The sequence below is a fragment of the Schistocerca cancellata genome, chromosome 2 (assembly GCF_023864275.1).
Source record: "Schistocerca cancellata isolate TAMUIC-IGC-003103 chromosome 2, iqSchCanc2.1, whole genome shotgun sequence".
Taxonomy (NCBI): domain Eukaryota; kingdom Metazoa; phylum Arthropoda; class Insecta; order Orthoptera; family Acrididae; genus Schistocerca; species Schistocerca cancellata.
In genome coordinates this window covers 292,502,886-292,526,961 of record NC_064627.1, presented here as the reverse complement: position 1 = coordinate 292,526,961, position 24,076 = coordinate 292,502,886, and the positions used below count along the sequence as shown (strand labels likewise).

Below are 24,076 nucleotides of genomic sequence, written 5' to 3'. Positions count from 1 at the left end.
AACCTGCGACAGTAGCTGTCGCGTGGTTCCAGACTGTAGCGCCTAGAACCGCTCGGGCACCCCGGCCGGCGTAGGGTTCGAGTGTGGTGCAGACCCCACAAAGCCAGGGACCAAAATTTTCAATAAGGCATTGTGGATGCTGGTGGTGGCTCCATAATGGTCTAGGCTGTGTTTATATGGAATGGACTGGGTCCTCTGGTCCAACTGAACCTATCATTGACTGGAAATGGTTATGTTCACCTACCTGGAGGCCATTTTCAGCCATTCATGAGCCTAATGCCTAATGTTCCTTAAACAGTGATGGAATTTTTATGGTTGACAATGTAACTGGAGCACAATTATTCGCAATTGATTTGAAAAATATTCTGGACAATTCGAGCGCCTGTTATGGCCACCCAGATCGCAAGACATGAACGCCATCTAACGTTTATTCTGCAACTCTTTCGCAGTTGTGGACGGCTGTATTGGCAGCATAGCTCAATGTTTCAGCGAAGGACTTCTAACGACTTGTTCAGTCCATGTCACGACGAGCTGGTGTACTCCGCCGGGCAACACGAGATTCGATAGGATTTTAGATGGTATTCCATGACTTCTGTCACCTCAGTGTATGTTCAAAAATATATTTTATTGCTTTAAGCTGTATTTAGAAAATAATTGTCACTGTTAAACAGCTTTATACTACCTTTGCAGTCTATATTTATGTTTCGCTAAATAAATAACTCATTTATTATCAAATTCAGAAGGGCTTTGTTTCTTTCGTCCCGCCACTTAATACAGGGAGTGTCAAAGGTATCTAACAAGGCGGTGTGCTTGGTAGATAGTTACCATGTGTCGAAATTTTTCTAGCAAACTTGTGTTCGAAAATGCTGCGTTTGCGTGGTAGCGTCTCTGAAGTAGGTAGTTTGGACGACACAGGCTAGACAAGTAGCAAAGGAGACACTGTATATTCCTGTCAGTAAACATAATTTTCTTTCATTTACAGGAAATGTTCTATGTTTACTAGCAAAATACGCTCAAAAAGTACGCAGTAACATGCCTTTTGTTATACCCTGTCGTCTTTACAAAAAGAGCTCTCTGTGGATGCTGAAGCGGCGGGAATACTAAAATGCAATTAATTCCTAGAAATTTCTAAAATCATTTGTATTATTAGATATTTCTTGGCATTTTTTACAGTGGATAATTCTGAAAAACGTTCAGAATTACACATTTGATCATATAACTTAATACCAAAATTTCTGCATGAAGATCAATACTTATATTAAGTTTTTGCAGCATTAAATTTTCAACTATGTTAACAAAATGGTCAAATTCGACGTTGCATTTTTTTAATTCACTGGAAAAATTGGCATTTGAGGATAGGTTGTGTTCAAAAACGAGTACTCAGTTCACGGTATAGCTAATCAGCCGATTCGTTATACACAAAATACTGACCAATTTTTGTGATCTTTTTGTGTTTTATATAAAATGAATCCTAGAAAAATCAAAATACACTGACAGAAAAAAAATTGCAACACCAAAAAATAATTAACGTAGAGCAATAAAATCACTTGAGTACATTTGTCTAGGTAATATACGTAAGCGCTTATCACACTGAAGCGCCAAAGAAACTGGTATAACCTTACGTATTCAAATACAGAAACACGTAAACAGGCAGAATACGGCGCTGCAGGCAGCATCGCCTGTATAAGACAAAAAGTGTCTGGCGCAGTTGTTAGATATGTTTCTGCTGCTACAATGCCAGGTTATCAACATTTAAGTGACTTTGAACGTCATGTTATAGTCGGCGCACGAGCAATGGGACACAGCATCTCCGAGGTAGCAATGAAGTGGAGACCATTTCACGAGTTTACCGTCAATATTAGGAATCCGGCAAAACATCAGGTCTCTGACACAGCTGCGGCCGGGAAAGGATTCTGCAAAAGTGGCACGAACGACGGCTGAAGAGAATCGTTCAATGTGACAGAAGGGCAACCCTTCCGCAGATTTCTGCATATTTCAATGCTGGGCCATCAACAAGTGTCAGCGTGCGGATCATTCAACGAAACATCATTAGAATGAGGTTTCGGAACCGAAGGCTCACTCGTGTACCCTTGATGACTGCACGACACAAAGCTTTACGCCTCGCCAGGGCCCGTCAACACCAACATTGGACTGTTGATGATTGGAAAGATATTGCCTGACCGGCAACTGTGTCTCTGACAGGTGCCACATTTGTAAGCATCCTGTCTGAGCACCTAAATCCATTCATGTCAATTGTGCATTCCGACGGACTTTGGTAATTGCAGCAGGACAATGCGACACCGCATGCGATTAGAATTGCTACAGAGTGGCTGCAGTAACACTCATCTGAGTTTAAACATTTCCTCTGGCCACCAAACTCCCCAGACATGGACGTCGTTGAGCATATCTGGGATGCCCTGCAACGTCCTCTTCAGAAGAAATCTCCATCCCCTCGTACTCTTACGGAATTTATGGTGTCCATTCCCTCCAGCACTACGTCAGACATTAGCCGAGTCCATGCCACGTTGCGTTGCGGCATTTCTACGTGCTCACTGGGACCCTACACGATTTTCGGAAGCTCTACCAGTTTCTTTGGCTCTTCGGTGTATTTTCCCCGGCACGGTGGGAACTTCCAGTAGGATAATTACCTAATTTGTAGTCCTCGCGGATGCACCAGCCTTAATGAATACGGTTGTTGTTGCTAATGACGAGGACAACATTAGGGTAACGACAGTTGGAAAGTTTTCTGCATAGCTGAGGAGACGGGAGACGGCGTGTATGCAGATGACAGAGCTCTTGAACGTCACGCAGGGCCGGGCCTGATTCACACGGATGAGTAGGCAGATAGGCAGGCAGCTGCCAGTAACGGGAGGCCGTGCCTAATGGCACGGGTGCAGGGTCCGCATTAGCACACAGATGGCGGCCGCGCTTCCGCGTTGCGGCGCCTTGTTTGGCGGCGTCCTCCCGGGGCCCAGCACCCAGCTGACAGCTAATGGTTGGGCTTCCCGCCCAGGCAGAGGATCCGGGCCCGCGTCCGTCTGCCCTACCCTACGTCTAGCTGGAACGCCAGGGGTAGCAGCTGATTGCCCGATGCTGCTGTTGACCTACAAACGTGGTGTCCAACGCCTATGATTAAATTCGGGCCGTCATCTTGAATCCACGCAGTTTGAAATGGTCCATCCGAAATACACTGAAGAGTCAAAGAAACTGGCGCACTTGCCTAAGCTCGTGTAGGGCCCCCGCGAGCACGCAGAAGTGCCGCAACACGACGTGGAACGGACTCGTCTAATGTCTGAAGTAGTGCAGGAGGGAAGTGACACCATGAATCCTGCAGTGCTCTCCACAAATTCGTAAGAGTACGAGGCAGTGGAGATCTCTTCTGTACAGCACGTTGCAAGGAATCCCAGAGATGCTCAATACTGTTCATGTCTGGCGAATTTGGTGGCCAGAGGAAGTGTTAAAACACAGAGAAGTGTTCCTGGAGCCACTCTGTAGGAATTCTGGACCTGGCGGTTGTCGCATTGTCCTGCTGGTATTGCCAAGTGCGTCGGGATGCACAACGGACACGATGGACGCGGGTGGTCAGACTGGATGCTTACGAACGTGTCGCCTGTCAGAGTCGTATCTAGACGTATCAGGGGTCCTATGTCACTCCAACTGCACTTGCCCCACATCATTACAGAGTCTCCACCAGCTTGAACAGACCCTGCTGACTTGCAGGGTCCATGGATTCATGAGGTTTTCTCCATCCCGTACACATTAATTTACTCGATACATTTTGAAACGAGACTCGTCCGACCAGGTAACATATTTCCTGCCATCAATAGTCCGATGTCGGTGTTGACAGACCCAGGCGGAGCGTGAAGTTACGTGTCGTGCACTTATCAAGGGTAAACGAGTGGGCCTTCGGCTCCGGAACCCCAAATGGTTCAAATGGCTTTAAGCGTTATGGGACTTTACATCTGAGGCCATCAGTCCCCTAGACACAGAACTACTCAAAGCTAACTAACCTAAAGCATCACACACATCCATGCCCGAGGCAGGATTCGAATCTGCGACCGTAGTAGCAGCGCGGTTCCGGACTGAAGCGCTTAGAACGGCTCGGCCACAGCGGCCGGCTTCGGAAAGCCCATCTCGATAACCCAGCAATAAAATCTGCAGAGATTTGCGGAAGGGGTGCATAACTGCCACGTTGACGATTCTCGTCAATCAGCGTTGGTCCCGTTCTTGCAGGATCTTTTTCCGGTAACAGCGATGTCAGAGATCCGATGTTTTACCGCATTCCTGATATTCACGGTAAACTCGTGAAATGGTCATTCGGGAAAATCCCCATTTCATCGCCACCTCGGAGATGCTGTGACCCATCGCTCATGCACTAACTATAACAGCACCTTCAAACTCACTTAAATCTGGATAACCTGCCGTTGTATCAGCAGTAACCGATCTAACAACTGCGCAGATACTTCTTGTCTTCTATAGGCCGTGGCGACCGCAGCGCCTGTTCTGCCTGTTTACATATTTCTGTATTTGTGTACGCATGCCTATACCAGTTTGTTTGGCGCTCCAGTGTACGTAAATAGCACATTCCTTTGCAAATACGAGGCGCATTCAGTAATTATTGCAACACATATTTTTCCTCGTCCAGTTTTGGTTAAAAAAATGCTGGACATCATGGTTTATTACCGCTTCAGCCCCTACAATTTCATGGAATTTTGATACTATGTGGCGCTATACGTAGCCTTCAAAATGGCGTTTGAAACGGAGGCGCGTTCCAAGCAGAGAGGTGCCATTGACTTTCTTTTGGCGGTAAATCAGAGCACCGTAGATATTCCAAGGCTCTTGCAGAATGTCTAGGAATACCTGGCAGTGAACCATGCGCGCTGAGTCGTTGGGCGAGGAGTGTGTCATCACTGCAAGGCGTGCCGGCCGACAGCTCTTAGCTGCGACTCCTACAGTGTTGCAATGTGTGGACTCTCCCATTCGAGGTGGTCGACAGATCACAAACAAACACCTCGCTGCGCAACTGGATGTCTCTGATAGTAGTGCTGACACATTCGTCCACCAGTTGGGGTACTCAAAGGTTTGTGTCCGGTGGATTCCTCGCTGCCTAACAGCAGACCATAAAGAGCAACGGAAGAACTTCTGTGTGGAGGTGCTTGTGCGCTGCGAGGCTGGTCGTGTCAATCTTCCGTCGAACGTCGTCACAGGCGCTGAAACATGGGTTCATCACTCCGATGAAGGCCTTCACGACCGGATGTTTCAGCTGCCGAGAATTTTTCCGGGTTGTATGGCAGTGGTCCATGGAACTCTTCTATCCCTGACGTTTCGTCCAAAGCTACGTTGGATATCTTCGGAGGCGCTCCTGGTTGTGTTGTTGTGCTGAGTCTTGCCGACTGACGAGTCGGACGTCGAAGAACGGCCTAAATACCGTGGCGTGGATTTCACGTGATAGGAGAGATAAATATTGTCAAGGATAAAATATAACCACCGATCATAGTACGTCAAAGATAAAAACTTCTCAACGATTCTGTAGCGCCACTGTCCATACATCGCTGAGTTTCATAGCTTCTTCTTTTCTGTTAAAATTATCCGCATGTTTATATATTTCGATGGCTTCTCTATATAGCCGTGAATAATAGTTCGTCATAGTACATAAAACTTCAGTTTCCGAAAATTTCACTACATGATCACTCGACTGCAGAACGCGTTCCGCCACGGCTGACTTGTTTGTTTTGCCTAGTCGCAAAGACTTTTATGTTCCTTCAACCGTGTATTCACACTTCTCTTTTTAGTTCCAATGTAGACCCTACCACATGTATACAGAATCTTGTATACACCACTTGCAGACGGGGAGGGGGGGGGGGGGGAACGTTTATCCTTGACGGAGCGAAGTGTTTGGCCTATTTTCTTAGTTGGTCTGAAAATCGATCGAACGTTATGTTTTCTTAAAATCTTGCCGGTTTGATGCGTCACTTTTTTGATGAAGGGTAGAGAAACCGTGTTCTTCCATCGCTGTGTCCTATCGTTGTCCTTAGGCCTCCTGTTATTCGGTCGCAAAACTTTATTTATTTCCTTACTAGAGTACCCATTCTTCTCAAAAGCCTGCTTTCGATGTTTAAACTCGGCGTCCAGGTATTCCGGCGCACAAATTCTTTTAGCTCTGTCCACTAGACTTTTACTTACACCTTGTTGTGGATGATGACTGGAGTCCTTACGCAAGTATTGTCGGTATGTGTAACCTTCCGCAAGACTTTATGTTTCAAGCTGCCATCAGTCTGTCAGTCAGAATAGATGAGAAGTTTTTATCTTTGACGCACTATGATCGATAGTTATATTTTATCCTTGACAAGGTTTATCTCTGCTATCACGTGAAATCCAGACCACGCACACTTTCCACGGTAATAAGGCCGCTCTTCGACGTCCGACTCGTCAGTCAGCAAGACTCAGCACAAGCAGGAGCACCTCAGAAGATGTTCAACGTAGCTTTGGACGAAACGTCAGGGATAGAAGAGTTCCATGGACCACGGTTCAAAATGGTTCAAATGGTTCTGAGCACTATGAGACTTAACATCTGTGGTCATCAGTCCCCTAGAACTTAGAACTACGTAAACCTAACTAACCTAAGGATATCACACACATCCATGCCCGAGGCAGGATTCGAACCTGCGACCGTAACAGTCCCGCGGTTCCGGACTGAGCGCCTAGAACCGGTAGACCACCGCGGCCGGCCGGACCACGGTCATACAACCGGAAGAATTATCGGCAGCTCATCACTTCGAACCGGAAACAAAACGGGAATCCAAGGAGGGACGCCAAGGCACCTCTCCTCGGAAGAAAATGTTCAAAGCCGTCACCTCAGGGGGTAAAGTAATTGTGGCTGTCTTCTGAGACTCTGAAAGGGATATTCTGTTTGATGTCCTCCCTCATAGGGCAACGATCAACTCTGAAGTACATTGTGCTTCCCCCAGGAAATTGAAGAAACAACTTCAGCGTGATCGTCGGCACAAAAATGCAAACGAACTTCGCCCTCTCCATGACAACGCAAGGCCTCATACAAGTTTGCGTATCCGAGAGTCGCTCACATATCCTCATTGGACTGTTCTTCCTCATCCACGCTACAGCGCGGATCTTGCACCTTCCGACTTACTCAATGAAGGATGCACTACGCGGTAACCAGTACGTGGGTGCTGATGCATCAAGATGTTGGTTCCGACGTCGACCCTTAGAGTGGTACCATGGGGGCACACATGGCCTCCCAGTAAAGTGGCGTAAGGCTGTCGCACTGAACGGGGATTACGTTGAAAAATAGGGTTTTGTTGCCGAAAGAGAGGAGAACAATTTGGTGTATTGGAATCCTGAATAGAACCAACCTGCTTTCAGAAAAAAAAAGTGTTTCATTACTTACCGAACTCTCCTTGTATTATGCACTCTTTCAGATAAAGTTCTTGTTTGTTATCTTAGTGGATTGAAACTTTGTGAAAAAGAAACTCATTGAAAATCTGATTAAATAATTTGTAGAATAAATGTATATACTTATCTTGTTTTCGATGAGAATGCGGCAACCGTTCTCTAATTAGGGGATTAATAGCTCCTCACATTGTTCACTAGCCAGTAAAGACTCTCTTAATATTTCTTTTTGATTTTTCACAATTAAACTGTCACATGTTGTAAAACACAACAAACTCATTTTGCAAAAATAAAGTACATTTACGGGCAATTTCACGTAACAAAAGAGATATTGCGCGCGATGCGCTTTCTTTTCCAGAATGTTCTCGAAGTTATTTTATAAAAATAAATATCTTAATGACAAGATGTTTTTATAACAGTGAGAAATTTAAGCAATATTGTACCTTTGTATAGTTACAAAAATCTGAGGAGGTAACAAGGAAATTTAGAACTTTCAAAATGTCACGTCACAAGGTTTGTTTACACGTTGTAATATTAAAATTTTACGAAGTGAAATTGTTTCTTCTGAAGTTGATTGTTTTTTGAACACACCGAGGACTTGTAATAATTTTCGGGTGTGCAGCCAGATCCCGTCGACATTCTGCCACGATATTTCTGCCCAGAGACGTCCGGCCATCTTCAGGTGAACAGGCAATTACTGAAGAGCCCACGTGCATTCACAGTATTTATGCCGAGTGTCTCGCTTGCGAAATGTGCTGGCGTCTTTCGGCGCATTTGTCAGGCGATAACATGCGCGGTACAGCCGAGTTGAACTCTTAAATACTTCAGAGTCTCACGTACTTACGTAAAAATCATAAATCCGTCACTTAACTATTGAAATCAGGATAAATATTACCCAAATCGAGGTAGAACCGTGTATTTCGCGTGACCCAATATGGTACGTAAATGTCTAGCTGATACAGAAACTCCTGCCTCTTGGTTGTTATAACTTGCAGACATCCCTGCGGCAGAACTGAGACTACAACAGGCCGCCATTAGCAAATGGAACACGCTTCACGTCCTCGAATCGTAGAAGCACTTTCAATCCATACCCTATTGGATAATGCTCTACATTGGCAATGGTACAAGGCGTTTTCCTTAGGGGCATAAAATACTTCTATTGTATTGTGCTTGCGCTTGCTGATTTCGTAAATTGCGGTAAATACCTGATCGAGATCTAGTTTGCGCTGCTCAAACACAATTGACCTCCCCCCTCACCGCCTCCCCTGTAGACCTTCACCCGTATGCCTGTCGCATATCCAACCTCTCCCATACATTTTGTGCATCATCAGCAGGATTGAAAACAATACCGGGTTTCCAACCCTGAATAAACAAACCTTGGTCAGGATAAGACTGTTCTTTATTACAACTGTCGCACCCCGACTACGGTACATTTTGATTAACTTTGTGGTATTTACAACATATCTTACTCTAACGTTATTTTCGCTGAAACGGATAAGCCACAAAATGTTTCTGGGTATGGAAAACCAAATCAAATCGAACTAGTTAACTGATACAGAACATCTAACCAATGTTGTGCAACACTATAGTAAAACCTTCCCGCCAGCCAACGAGTGCCGAGGAAGGAGTCTTACACGCCCTGAGCTCTCCAGTGCCCAGGGCAAAGTGCTTTCGCGTTCGATGTCATCTTCTACCCAGCACACACAATCAGTTTTTATGCCGACCATTCAGGGATTTCTATGCTACTTTAGTTTTTAATGGCTTTTTATAATAACTGCGACTCTGAGAAAGTAACGTTTCCAGATGACTTGGGGGAATCCGACTGTCTTTGCCCATGTGTCTTGAATTCAGGGAGCAGTTTAATATTAAATAGGACGTACACAATTTAAACGTAGAGCTCTGAACTGTTGGGTCTGTTTTTGGTGACCTCTCGTGCTATTTTAGGCTCACAACAGCTGTACCGTAGACTCTCACCACAGTGCGATCAACGTTTTTGCCCTGTGACAGCCCATTGCTGGCGTCCCTCTCGTCAGCATTCTACTGGGCCCCTATAAAGAACTGTTCTGTCTCTTCAAACCTGTTGTCGCCACGTACTGTCGCTGCTCTCCACTTCTCCTCCAGCACTCACGGCGTTTCTGAGCGTAACTAAAGCACCTATCATTAAAGTTGTTGTCTCCTTATGTATATGCTCGGCTCCATTATATGCACACTCTCGAACATGTAGCATGATCATGTGCTGTTGCAGCCTCAACCTACTCTCCACAGAAAGCATGGAAAGAGAGATGGGAGACGAACTGAGGTTCCTGCAAATGTCGGGTGCTTGTAATTAAAGTGCAGTTGCTCACGGAGATCCGGAGTAGACTGAAATTATCGGATGGTAGCGAAACTTGGCAGATATGCTAATGCGTTAATGAGAAACCGATTTATGCTCGAAAAGAATTAGTTCCAGTTGCAAAGCTAGCGCTGAATAGTAACTCGCCGACTTTTCCGGTGATCATACAGAAACAAATTATGTAAACGGCGATTAATAATAAATTCAAATTTATGACTTTCTCACTTGTTTGATCTTATCAGTCCATGTCACGTTCCTAATCCATTACATACGAAAACATTTCTTGCATTCTCAGCGCCAGATTTGCACCTGGTCGCCAAAATTGGAACCATTTTTTTCCGACGTGAATCGTTTCCGCATTAACGCATTAAAATATCTGCCAGGTTCCGCTGCCATACGACAGTTACAGCCCACACTGGACTTCCGTGTGTAGCGGGACTTTAATTATAACCACCACGTGTCCTTTACACGCAGGTTGCGGCTACACGGGTAGCGAGGGCTGTATGGCGTGGACTGGGCGATTTTTTAGGTCAGAGGGTCTCGGGGAAACACAAAAAGGGCTTCAATCTCTCAGAGTGCAGATCGAAAACAAGAAGACCGTAGATCCAGAAACCATTGCTATAACACTTGTAAACTGTCGTAGCTGTGTTGGGAAACTATCAGAGCTCCAACCGCTAATAGAAAGCACTGAAGCTGAAATCGCTGTAGGCAATGAAAGCTGGCTAGAGCCGGAGATAAGCTTAGCCGAAACTTTTGCAAAGAACCTAACGGTGTTCAAAAAGGATAAGCTAAATAGAATTAGCGGTGACGTGTTTGTTGCTGTTAGAAGTAGTTTATCTTGTCGCGAAATTGAAGTAGATAAAATGGCTCTGAGCACTATAGGACTTAATATCTGAGGTCATCAGTCCCCTAGAACTTAGAACTACTTAAACCTAACTAACCTAAGGACATCACACACATCCATGCCCGAGGCAGGATTCGAAACTGCGACCGTAGCAGTCACGCGGTTCCAGACTGAAGCGCCTAGAACCGCTCGGCCACAGCGGCCAGCTTGAAGTAGATAGTTCCTGTGAGTTAGTGTGGGTAGAGGTCATTCTTTGCAACCGGAATAAAACAACAATTGGATCCTTTTACAGACCTCCCAACTTATATGATACATTCTGAAAGGTTCAAAGAAAACTTGAGTCTAATTAAACACATACCCGACTCATACAATCACAGTTGGTGGTGACTTCAATTTATCCTCGATATGTTGGCAAAGATACACGTTAATATCCGAAGATACGCATAAAACGTCAATCGAAATTGAGCTAAACTCATTCTCTGAAAATTATTTCGAGCAATTAGTTCATGAGCCCACTAGAATAGTAAACGATTGTCAAAAGTCACTTGATCTCTTAGCACCAAATAATCCTGAGCTACTAACTAGCATGGATAGTGAACCGAGGGTTGGCGTTGCGAGACTGAATACCATAACTCCCAAATCTTCCAAAAATAAAGGAAAAATATATCCATTCAAAAAAACAGATAAAAATTCGTTCTACGCCTTCCTGAAGAATAACCTCTACTCCTTGAAAATTAACAGTGCAAGTGTAGACCAGAAAGAAATAGTTTCGACAACAATTGAGAGATTTATACCAAATAAATTAATAAACGACGGAGCTGATTCCCCATGACACACAGGGCAGGATAGAACACTACTCTAGAAACAACGAAAAAAGCATGCGAAATTTAAACGAACGCTAAATCCTGGAGATTGGTGATCTTTTACAGAAACTCGAAATTTATCACAGACTACAATGCGGGATGCTTATAATACGAGTTACCACAATGAAACTTTGTCTCCATACCTGGCAGGAAATCCAAAGAGATTCTGATCGTATGTGAAGCGTACTAATGGCAACACACAATCAGTGCCTTCTCTGTGTGATAGCAATAGAAATACTGTCGATGAGAGTGCTCCTGAAGCATAGTTACTAAACACAACCTACCGAAATTCGTTCACCAAAGAGGACGAAGCAAATATTCAAGAATTCGAGTCAAGAGCAGCTGCCAACATGAATAACTTAGTAGATATCCTCGGAGTAGTGAAGCAATTTAAATCATTTAATAGATGCAATTTTCCGATCTAGACTAAATACCAGTTAGGTTCCTTTCAGAGTATGCCGATGCAATAGCTGAATACTTAACAATCACGTAAAACCACTCGCTCGACGAAATGTCCGTACCCAGACTCGAAAGTTGCACAGGTCTCATAATATTCAAGAAAGGTAATAGGAGTAATTAGTTAATTACAAATCCATATCATTTTTAACGTTCTAACTCACAAGCGGCTTGTAATTAAATTGCGTGCGTATGGAATACTGTCCGCGTTAGGCAACATGATTCGTGATGCCCTGTCAGAAAGGTCACAATTCGTAATTAATGATGGAAAGTCATCGAGTAAAACAGAAGTGATTTCTGGCGTTCTCCAAGGCTGTGTTATGGGCCTTCTGCTGTTTCTATATAAATGATTTAGAGACAATCTGTGCAGCTATCTTAGGTTGTTTGCAGATGATGCTGTAGTTGATCTTCTAGTAAAGTAATCAGAAGATCAAAACTAATTGCAAAGTGATCCAAAAAATATATCTGTATGGTTCAGAAATTGGCAATTGACCCTAAATAGTGAAAAGTGTGAGGTCATCCAAATGGATGCTAAAAGGAATCCCTCAGACTTCAGTTAGGCGATAAAGCAATCAAATCCAAAGGCCGTAAATTCAACTAAACACCTAGGAATTATAATTTCGAACAATTTAAAAGGGAAAGGGCACATAAAAAATGTTGTGGCGAAGACGATTACCTTTTATTGGCGGAACACTTAGAAGATGCGACAAATCCACTCAAGAGACTGCCTACACTACGCTTGTCCGTCCTCTCTTGGAGTTCTACTGCGCGGTGTGAGATCCTTACCAAGTAGGATTAACGGAGTACATCGAGAAAATTCAGAGATGGGGAGCACGTTTTGTATTATTGAGAAATAGGGGAGAGAGTGCCACGACGGGATTTGGGGTGGACACCATTAAAACAAAGGCGGGATCTTGTCACTAAATTTCAAACTTTCTTCTCCGAATGTGAAAATATTTTGTTGATGTCGACCTTCATAGGGAGAAACGATCATCATAATAAAATAAGGAAACTCACAGCTTGTACGGAAAGGCATAAGTTTTGGATTTTTCTTCATGCTATTCGACAGTGGAATAATAGAGAATTATCGCGAAGGTGGTTCAATGAACCGCCTGCCAGGCACTGTCTGAACATACTGCATGTAGCATGGCGAACAGAGGAAACCACAAATTTTTGTTGGATATTTGTAGCAACAGCTCAAGTCGAAAGGATCCATAGACTCTGTTAATTTATTATTTTTTGATATTTTATTTCGTTGCTCACAAGAGATTTCAATCAACTGTAGCATTAGTGTTGCTATGTTTTAATGAACAGTCAAGTATTAACGGTGCTTTGACTTCTCTTTCGTGACTGTGAGTGCTTTCGTTGCAAGTGCTCAGTTCAGACAACTGTAAGGGATGGTGGAAGCGGCGTCGTCCGTGTTGTTCGCGTCTTTCGCTATCACAGATAAGCTGGCAAAGTTGGCGGAGTATTTGTCGTAATAAGCCACACTAGACTAACATCGACTGAGGCAGACAGCTCTCGTGCAGACTAGCCGGTCGGAATAGCTCCGTTCTTCTGTAGTGACACGCTTAGACGTGAAATCAGCTGCGTCTTCCACAGCCATTTTCGGAAACTACGTCACATCCTGTTCTCCTTTCCTTTCCGGAACCAATCCTTATCCTGTACGTAAGTCAACTAAGCAACACAATCCCTGTTAACAATCGTGTGATTCTGTGAAATACGTAATAATTGTCGTGTTGGTAGAAGAGGGTAAGTATCTGTGTCAATAACAAAGCTTTTCATACCGTCGCTGTACAAATAACTACACATAATATTTTTCTTTCGATACCGAGAACGATTTGAGTCCTTTGAAAGGAGAAAAACTCATTCAGTTAAGGAAGTAGTAAAGGAGTCATACTAATATCCTATCAGAATACTCTCTTATTGCACGCTTTCTGTACTTCCATCCATTTTATGTGCTTATCTGATTCGCTGAGCTGAGATATCCTATAACTAAAACAGCGACAACAGCGTTATTCAATTTACAAGGGATGGACAAGAAATGGCTTCAATGTTTCAACATTATCTCAAAAGTCTCTTTATCGCTCTTGTACCAAACATCTTTAGATGGATTATTTATGTCTAAAACGCTTAAATCAAGTCACGTGAAACATTAATTGAATTTTCATTTCGTGAGGGCGGATTACGATGTAGTCACAAAAAAGAAAGAATACGTTTATTTCAGATATATCAAACTGAAACTGTATTGTTTATTTGTAACTAAGCTTGTAATTCTGTGACGTCTGCTTATTAATTCATGATATTTCCAATGATGTTTTCTTTTAGTCTTTCTTACAAAATGGCGAACATCATGTTATTTACCACAAAGATTGTTTTCAGTCAGAACACGTTCACCACAATGAGGATCAGTTTCACGGCCTCCAGCTTCCTTCATGTCTTGTCAACGTTTGAAAATGTCTGTTTCCGTAGCTAATTGGTCACCGGGTCTTATTGTCATGTAGAAGATCCGGGTTCAATTCCCGGTACTGGCAGGAAATTTTTCCCCAGTGGTAGGACTGGAAAGGGACGTACTCAGCCTCGTTATGCCAACGGAGGAGACACCTGAATAAGAAGTGTCGACGCCAAACTATGGGAAAAGGACGAAGAACTGGAGAGTGGTTTGCCGACCTCATACCCGTCCATATCACATACGAATGACACAATTAGAGGGGATGAGCTGTCAGGGTCAGCGAAGGGGGTGGTTTAAATTACAGAGATTCTTTATGAAATTTCCTGTTCATTTTAGGTGAAATCTGACTTGTAGACACAAACAACCATTAGTAACCTGCGGATGGTTTTCTGAACTTGATATTACTTTTAACTTTCAATTTTTCTCAGTTTTGGTATATACGTCAATGATGACTCTAAGATGTGTCAGAGGCAGCAAATAATTCGGTGCAGGAAAATGAGAATACTAGCAAATGTACAACAGTTCCTACATCAAGACGTATTTCTACGTCTTTTTGCCGAAGTGCTCTCTTAGTTTTCATAATCACCAATACTACCACGAACACAGCACTAAACTGAACATGACGAAAATTCAAACGATGCTGGCACTCATTTGACTCTCCATAGGAGGTCTGAATCAGGATGTGGAGAACAAGCAGCCTCAGAAATTTACCACCTTTGAGTTCTCAATCATGATATTCAGCAACAACTACACGGGTTATGTCACCCAAGTGGAAGAGCACAGAAATAGTCCATTAGTGTGTCCAAACAAAAAAAAAAAAATCCAAAAAAGTGCACAGACAATGTGGGCTAATTCCTCGCACCAACACAATGGAAAAAAGTGCTGTACATATAAGGAAACGATACATTTTATAGGTGTTCTTGGAATGAGAGTTGTCACTGTTTATGTTTGTCATCTTGTGTCACCATCTCATAGCTAATGTTCGGGATGTCTTCAGTTTGCTTCTAGATACGCTTGAACTCATCGAATTAAAGGCTCATCGCATATTCAGAGTGCCTTACACGATGTTAAAATATCTGGTATGTTTCCACGAAACGCTTATAAAATGTGTCTCCAAAGGGAATTCCGTTGCAAGGCCAAATTATTTGTAGGTCTTCTTAGAGATAAAAATTCGTAGGACTGACTATTGCATATCAAATAATGCCATTAATATGTATTGGAACTCTTATCATTTGTTAACCACATACCTCTTATTCATGCCGCACATATACTTTGTAGACTCTCTGAAATAGTTCATTTGCAATTTCACATTTGTCGCTACCATTGGATACATAATTATTTCAATAATAGAAGAAGCAATGCATCTCTGTGTCCAGCATGCTGGCTTGGAGTAGGCCCGGAACTTTCTTTTTTTGTGATTACATTAACCTTGGTGACAACCGTCTTAACTTACACAGTAAGAACATTTATTTATTAACAACCGCTTTCGGACTATTTGTCCCGTATCAAATTTTCCATAAATGTAAGTCTTGCGCTGCACCAGTCACACAAGTGTAACAATGACCATGAAATAACTAAGCGTGATAGTAGAAAAAGTGGCTTCCACATGTGCTCATTGTTGTCACAGCGAAAACTGTTACTTTTGAAATAATAAACACTTTGGTTACTTTTTTCATTTCGTTTTCATTTGACTGCCCCTTATAATTACTGACGCCACAATAAACTACTATCGATCTTTCACGAAACAGACGTGCAACAGTGATATACACAGTTTTTATGTTTGTCCTATAGCACGGAAACGGGCGCGTCCTATTCGGTTTGTGTAATCGGGTTGTAGATAAACATTCTCTAATGTAATTAGGATATTATGTATGTATGTATGTATTGAACTGGGGACCTAGAAACGACGGAGAGGCTAAGTCCCCGCCGTAGCCCTCAGTGCTACACAATCGCACAACAGGCCACAGCAGTCCACTCACCCCACCGCCGCCCCACACCGAACTCAGGTTTATTTTGCGATTCGGCCCCCAGTGGATAACTACCGAAGCTTCACTCATAAATTCACATAACTTCCTCTGCGGGTACACAAACAAATAATCTATAAGAAGTAAAACATTTTATAGAAAACATTTCCTAACTATTTATAACATCTGTTTATAACCAACATTTTTCATTTCGTCATCTGGAGTATACATGCACCTTTTTTTCGAATTTACTGCTTAAGAGCAAGCAAGCAACGTATAGCTGACCGTGAGAGAAGTAGGAGTCTTTGAGGCTGATGCCACAATATTTTAAATTTTGTCCTCGTGCTTTGTTAATTGTAAACCCGTAGGCGAAGTTGATTGGAAATTGCAGTCTTTTGAATCAGAATGACAGTTAGTAGTGACCAGTGGTATTCTGGAAATAAATAGTGCGTCCTTTGTACTTTCCAGTCGGCTTCGGTGATGTTATTCGATAGCTGTTTGACGATCATCCTTGCCCCATTAATAGTATTGGTGAGTTTAGATTTCTGAGTAGTATGATCGGAAATCCAGTTTTAAGTTGAAGGCATTCCTGGTACTTGCAAAAAGTTTAGACACTCTGTAGGGAGGTTCACACTTTCTTCAAAATTTACCACCGTGTCGATCGATTTGTATATTCTCTCTTCACCTGGAATTTTCTTTTGAAAACTAAAATTAGTACCGTCGATAACATTATTTTTAGTTGCCAAAATTGCCCTTTCAAATTGCCAGTCCGGATTGGTATAGTTCTCACGTGCTGATTCTGGTTCGTTGGGAGCTTAAACTTGCTTCGCGCTCTTCATCTGTTTCGTTTTTTCGCTGTTGTTATTGTTTTCGCCGTTTTCCTTCAGAACTGGCGAGACTTTCTCCTCTTTTACGTTTGTGCGTTGTCTAAAATATACATCAAATCAACTTTTTATTAACAATTACACTAAGTACAATTTACACACTTTTCACAAATTTTTTCGATTTATATTCGGTCACTGTATCACTTTGACAACTCACATTTCACTGTTTGTTTTTATTCCCTAACTGCACTACTTTTTAGGTTCCTCTCTTCGTCAGTGAAAAGAAAGTGACGTTAGAACCCTACGACGGGTCTTGCTTTGTACACCCCTATCAATGGGTAGCCCTACCGGTGGCGAATTCCAGAACATACCAAAAAGGCTTCGAGTGATCAGCAATGTTCCAGAACATTCCAAAACATTCCAGAGCGCACTAGAATGTTTCACAATGATCTGGAATGTTTAGGCGTGTTTCCGAGCATTCTGGTATCTTCCTGAATGTTCCAGACTATTCCTGAACATTATGGAACATTCCGCAACATTCTGGCACGTTGTCGAATGCTCTCGAATACTCTCGAATGTTCTGTATTTTTTCGAATACTCTCAAATGTGCTGGAATGTTCTAGAAATTCCTAGTGTTCCGGCGTAACATCAAGCGCCGGCACGGTGTCCCGAAACGATACAGCACAGAGGGCTGTGGGATGACGTCACTCAATGATACGCTGAGTAGTTCCGTACCACGGCAGGAGCGGCCTCTAGCCCAAGCGCCGGTCCGCCAAGCCTCGGTCGCACTAGAAGACCGGCTCTAGAAGAGTCGCACTAGAAGACCAACCGTCATCCTAACTGTTTAGCCGAGACTTCTGACCTATATCAATTGCTTCCAATGGAAATTGTATGTATCGAAGGACACTGATTATTTGCATGACACCAATTGCTTGCGTCACCTGTTTGTGAAAAGGCAAAGTTAAGTATTGTCGATTTCAATTATTGTAATAAATTCCATTAATAAGACTTGCTTGAATTGTTGTTTAGCTATCGGAGAAAGCAGCTTCCTAGGCACCCTATATCACACGAGCGGGCACGATCCCACACGTAGATTGTAAAACTTTTCAGCCCTTATGTCTTCAAAAGCACGCCCTTCAGATAAAAACGGAAACCTTCTTTGCGGATAGGGGACAGAGGGCTACCACACCATGTAGCTCCCTTGATCGTATCGGGACTCGTTTCTGAGATTTAGCTGCACGCACATTGAACACTTACTTTTATAATGTATATTCATTAGTAAGGTGTCGATAATGGTACCCTTACAATTCCCAACAGAGCTTATTTACAAAAAGTGAGTAAGAGAGGCACAAAAATTATACAAAAAATAATAAGCATGGCTAGTGATTACAAACTGCCAATACGAACAATACAAGTGTATCACGATGCAATTGTAGCTACTATCATGGGTTATTGTGCAAGTGTGTGGTCCCACAGATTGCTACTAGTAACGCCAACACAAGCAATAAACATAGATCAACTTTCCAGCTTTGGCGAGGATGGCATATAGGCACAATACTTATAATTTGAGGATGGCATATAGGCACAATACTTATAATTTTGTTATTTTCTGTCCTTCCTGGTATTGCAGTTTTAATGGTCAACAATGTATTTGCATCTAACGGTTTTGTTGTCATGTAACGTACGGGAGGCTTGAATCTGACAGAATGTGCCACTGGCTTTGCAAGTCAAACGACTTTACTGCCCGTGGCTGTACGCTGATTATGCACACCGTGTCTCACACGTTACCAGAGCGACTTTATTAATTGCGCCAAAGATGGAGAGAAGCGATGGAATAGGTGGCTAATGCTCGTGCTCCCGCGTTATCTGCATCTCAGGCAATTACCTCTCGTGGTCGCGATGCGTGACACACACACACACACACACACACACATACACACACACACACATACACACACACACACTGGCAGCATGTTGGCAGCTTGTACACTTGTTTCGTGTTCTGTAGCACATCATGTTTGTCTTGCCTGTGCAGTAGTCGACACTGTGAATGCACTTGCATACTCTTAAATTTAGCGATTCTATTAGCATATCCTTGCAGGTCATAATTGTCACGCAAGGCGTTATTAATTCTGGCAATAATCAGGAATAATCTCTGCTGCTCTTCGGTGTATGTTATGACAGTGTCACCCGAGAGAACTCAAGAATCAGCCAATGTCTGATGAAGGTAATTAATTATCTTGTATTAACAGCTGTCACGACTACGCAAAACTGGCATTCATATTAATATTCCCTGTCGGAAGTTTACTCTTAGCTGATCTTCTCTTGCGTCCAGCAAAATAAAAATTCCACGGAAACACTAAAATCAGTGAAATCAGTTGACTAACGCAGCTATAGAAGAGAGGATACATAAAATGGAAAAGGCATCTTATACAATTAAAGACCTTTACAGTAAAAATGCCTGTCCAAAAGTGCAAAATTAAGGCATGACAATACAGTAGAGAAATCAGAATGTTTGTATGCAAGTGAGTGTGTAGCACTAACCTGAAATTTAGATAAACTAGGAATACTAGAAAGCGAATTATTAGGAAAGTATTAGGCCCACGAAAAGCTATGAAAGGCTGGAAAATACGAAGTAATGATGAAATTTATCGAAAAATAGAAAACATATAAGCAATAGTGAGAGAGAACAGTTTTGGTATTTTTTGTACATTTATATTGAGTGTAAGGTCTTCAATTATTTGTGGGATAAAAAATCAACAAGAAGTTGGATCCACGTAATAAAAAGGGTTCAGAAAAATCATAATAATAAAGTTGCACAAAAGACTGGCAGAAGTGTTTTGGGAAAAAAGTATTGAATATGAAAACAATCCAAGCTAGGAGAGCGAAAAAAACTAGTCTGAAGTGGTCAAAGGATAGGAAAGAAATAGTGAACAGATGAAGGAGCACTGGAGAAAAAGGAAAGAACGACGAATAAGGATTTGAAATTGGCATGTAGTCCTTATTTGACCCATCTGTGAAAAAAAACTGTAATAAAAGTGATAAACATCGAAAAACTAGTTGACGCAGACACGTTTCCATGCAGAAACAGGAATTTCTGACATCAGTAAAACATTGCCACGAGGAACTACTGGAAGAGTATTCGGAAAGTCCAAGGGGTAGACGCACAAAGTGTGGGGATCGAAATGAAATGATATCTCACACCTAGATGTAAAACCCTGACAGCCGCGGAAAATTTGAGGAGGTCGTCACAATAATCGACAAAAAGTTTGGACAGCAGTATCACTTAGGGAAAGACTCCATACTACAGATACTATCCTCTTATTGTTGTAGAAATAATTTTGCTAGAACCGTACCACAATAGCCGATGAAATATTCCGTTGTAATCGATCTGATATAATAGTGTTCCATAAAGCTAAGCAAGTCACTTTCCTCATAGAAATCGGTCTATCCAACACCAATAATTTGCAAATCACGTTCAATTAGAAGATGGCCGAATACAGTGCTTTGGCATGTGAAAAACGAGTCTATACGCATTATCTCTGTGGTGATACCAGACAACGCTATTGTCCAAGAATGGACAGTTCAGAATATACTAGATCTAAGACTGTCACCTTCTATTTGGAAAACATAGTTAATTTAGTTATAACTTATTATTTACCGTAATAATTTATCAGTAACACGTGAAAATAATTGACCCAATAAGTGACACTAATATAATTAATAATAATATTGTTAGCATTAATGAAACGGTGAGTGTGTTAGTGAACTGTTTGTATTAATTTCCTAGATTTCAATGTTTCCTTGGATAGTACGTTCAAACATCATCGCTAGACCACATCTAGGTGGTACACCTACATACCACCTAGGAGAAACTCTGGTTGTAGTGTCCGAAGGACACAGGTAGCAAACATTAGGGAAACTGAAAACCTTTGTCTGCTCTGGAGGCGTGTTTCGAAATCGTCTAAGTAACTGAGGAGACTACTATCGATAAACAGAATATCCGGGCTTGAATCGCAAGTTAATAATAACTTTCAACAATCACGATAGGTGCGTAATTTTTCGACAACTTCTACAGTTCTTATTATATGTGGTCGCATGCAATCGTAACTCATCGTGAGGCAAACGATATGTTACGGGTAGGTCGCTGTTACAATGCGCTGAACAGCTTGCATTTTGTACTTTGAGTGTTCCAATTGATATTTCGCTATTCGTAAGTTTGTTCGCGTCAGTCAGCGAACCATTACACAGGCCTATATCTTTGTTACTGATGCATACATCTTGTGTTCCAGAAAAAAAAACCGCATATGTTCTAATTGCAAAAGAATTCCGTTTTTCAGGTATCCTATGGAGAATATAAACCTATTTAAAGATTAAAAACTCAGACATTATCTTATATTGTATAGATTTTTATTATCAACAGCTTTCAAACTTAAAAATAATCATCGCCAAAGACGATAACACATGAGTGAACATACACTGGAAATATAGACACCAGTATGTAATCGAACAGTTTATTTGAAACTTGTGTCTTGCAGAACACCCATACAGATGACAACATACGATACATCTTGTAATCAAAGCGCCATGACAACCATAGGAGAATGACAAGATGAAACATGTAAACTGTAGAATAAAAACTGTAGTGGAAATAACGACGATGCCACTATGGCTCCAGTATATTAGGACATGTTTTCATAAAACAGATCTGAAGATGGTCATTATAGACCGAAACCGGTAGTCTGATGACAAAAAATTTGTGACCATAGACGTGAAGTAAAGGAAATTTATGGTGGAAATATTATTTATAACAACAGAGTTATGTACTGCTGTGTGTTACCAATATTATTACAGACTTGTTTATAGAGAAGACCTTTGCAGTGGAACTTTACACGCAAGTTTTCAGTTTTTCTTTCTTTGCTGACTTCTCTAAGTTTCTTCTTTTAATTATAATTATTTTCTCACTTATATCAGCACAGTACATTTCCTATAGACCGTTATACATAGGTTAGGTGTACATTTGCTTGATGGACATGAAATGGCTTTGAAAACGTATAATGCATAAAAGACGCGCTAAGTCTATTTAGTCCAAAAAGCACTACGTTTCTGCTATCATTACCCGACATTATTTTTATCTATTATCACTACATCGTTAAAAATTGTTATTTAGATAAATAAAAGAAGATAACAATACTGGTAGTTATATCAATCACAGTATTCTTCGAAACGAGAATTGTATCGAATTTTACAAAATTGCGTTCATTATTTTGTATGCCCTGATCCAATCTCAAACTGTTCTAGAAAGTATTGTATTACTAACGAGCGAGAACTGTAAGGCTAGATTTTCTCGTCAAGAAGAATCAAACTAATCCCGATTACATAAAATTGTTGCAATTGGTTTAGTAGCTTAATGTTGGACAGCGTAAGACTCTAGAAAAAGTTGAGAATATATAAAATACGTCTTTAAAATTTGTATGTGTTTTACAGCGTTGGTCCCGATTTATATGTGCATAAATTTCGTAACCGAAATGCAGAAATGAAGACTCAGAAACGTATCGCTTTCATCTATTATTTATCAAAAGTAGATTGTTTTCATTTACACAATCATTCCTCCAAATCTGTAAAAATACTTTGTAAGTGCAGCGCTCCCAGACACCAAACATTCAGTCAAGTGTTCGCACTGAACTTTGTTTATATCATGTTTGCTCGCGAAGCGTATAAAATAGTGTTCATATAAGAGACCTTACTTTTGTTCAGTGCATTTCAATATGTAAATCCTCATTTTCAGTCACGAATATGCTACACGCAGCCTTAACAGTGCGTGTTTACGCGAAGGAGATGTGATTTGTTACAACATAAAAACTGTTCCTCGATACGATTTCTTTAAAAAGACTGCATACTACATGGAGAGTGGATGCGTATTCAGGTTGAGAAAACTGAACACGCTTGGCTGGTACGGTACACTCTGGTTGATAAGACATGATTTTTTAACAGTCAAAGTTTTATGCAATTGTGATTAAAAATCGGTGAGTCAAGTTCTGTTACAGGATTTCTTTATTTATTGCAGACACACCAAATTGTCATTTTTTATGGCACTGGCCTATTAAACAAGAGATTTCCTTGGTAGATAGAACAGTGATAAAAACGCTTGTGTAAGTGTCACAGCGTTCTGTCAAAATCGCGCTTCGCTTCGACACTCGTCAATATTTTGTACTCACCGAAGATGAAGATTGACGCTACTGGAGCCATGGCCGGCGCGTGTTTGGCGGCAGTAGGAGAGAGCGTAGCTTGTCGCCGCGGGGTCTTCCCACATAACAGCCGGCGTTGAGTCACTGCACGACACGACACGACACGAGATTACACGAGACGAAACACGGCAAGGCACGCCCCCCGCGCGCTCGCTCGCTCTGGCTCCAGTCTTTGGGCGTCGCAGTGCGTCGCGCTACTATTGCCGCGTCCGGCCGTCGGTTCCCTTTATACGCGCGGTGACGTCATCGCCAGCAGGCCTCGTGGTGGGGCTCGGTGCCGCCGCGGCCGCTGGCCGACGACCTCCGCGAGGTCGGAGGGCTGTTCTTCGCTGTGGACTTGGCCGTTACCGTACACCGCAGGCTTCACTTTACGTCGCAGTTATTCGAGAAAAAAAGAAAAATCTTGATCGGCTACTGTAAATCTCTACAAAACCAACTGAGGTACCGCATGTAGAGGGAATCGGCCACGTGACTATGCACACATTGTTCCAGATCAGTGTTTTTTTTCTTTTTTTTAACAGTCTTATGACTTTCACAAGCTGCGACATTGTCGCGAATAAAACAGTGACCCGTATATACAATAAGTTTCCTTTAATTTACGTCTATGGTCACAAACTTTTTGTTAACAGGTAACCGGTTTCGGTCTATAATGACCATCATCAGATCTGCAGTAAAAAATGGGAAAA

The 24,076-nt window shown here is 42.0% G+C and overlaps 1 protein-coding gene across 1 annotated transcript in view; it reads right to left on the bottom strand.

Moving 5' to 3' along the window:
- Nucleotides 1-23,573, bottom strand: part of LOC126153488 (uncharacterized) — a 251,625-nt gene extending 228,052 nt beyond the window's left edge. Inside the window, exon 1 of the mRNA XM_049916075.1 lies at nucleotides 23,361-23,573. Coding sequence (XP_049772032.1) covers nucleotides 23,361-23,391 — 31 coding nt within the window. The 5' untranslated portion in view covers nucleotides 23,392-23,573. The remainder of the gene's footprint in view (nucleotides 1-23,360) is intronic.
- Between the last annotated feature and the right edge of the window lie 503 nt (nucleotides 23,574-24,076).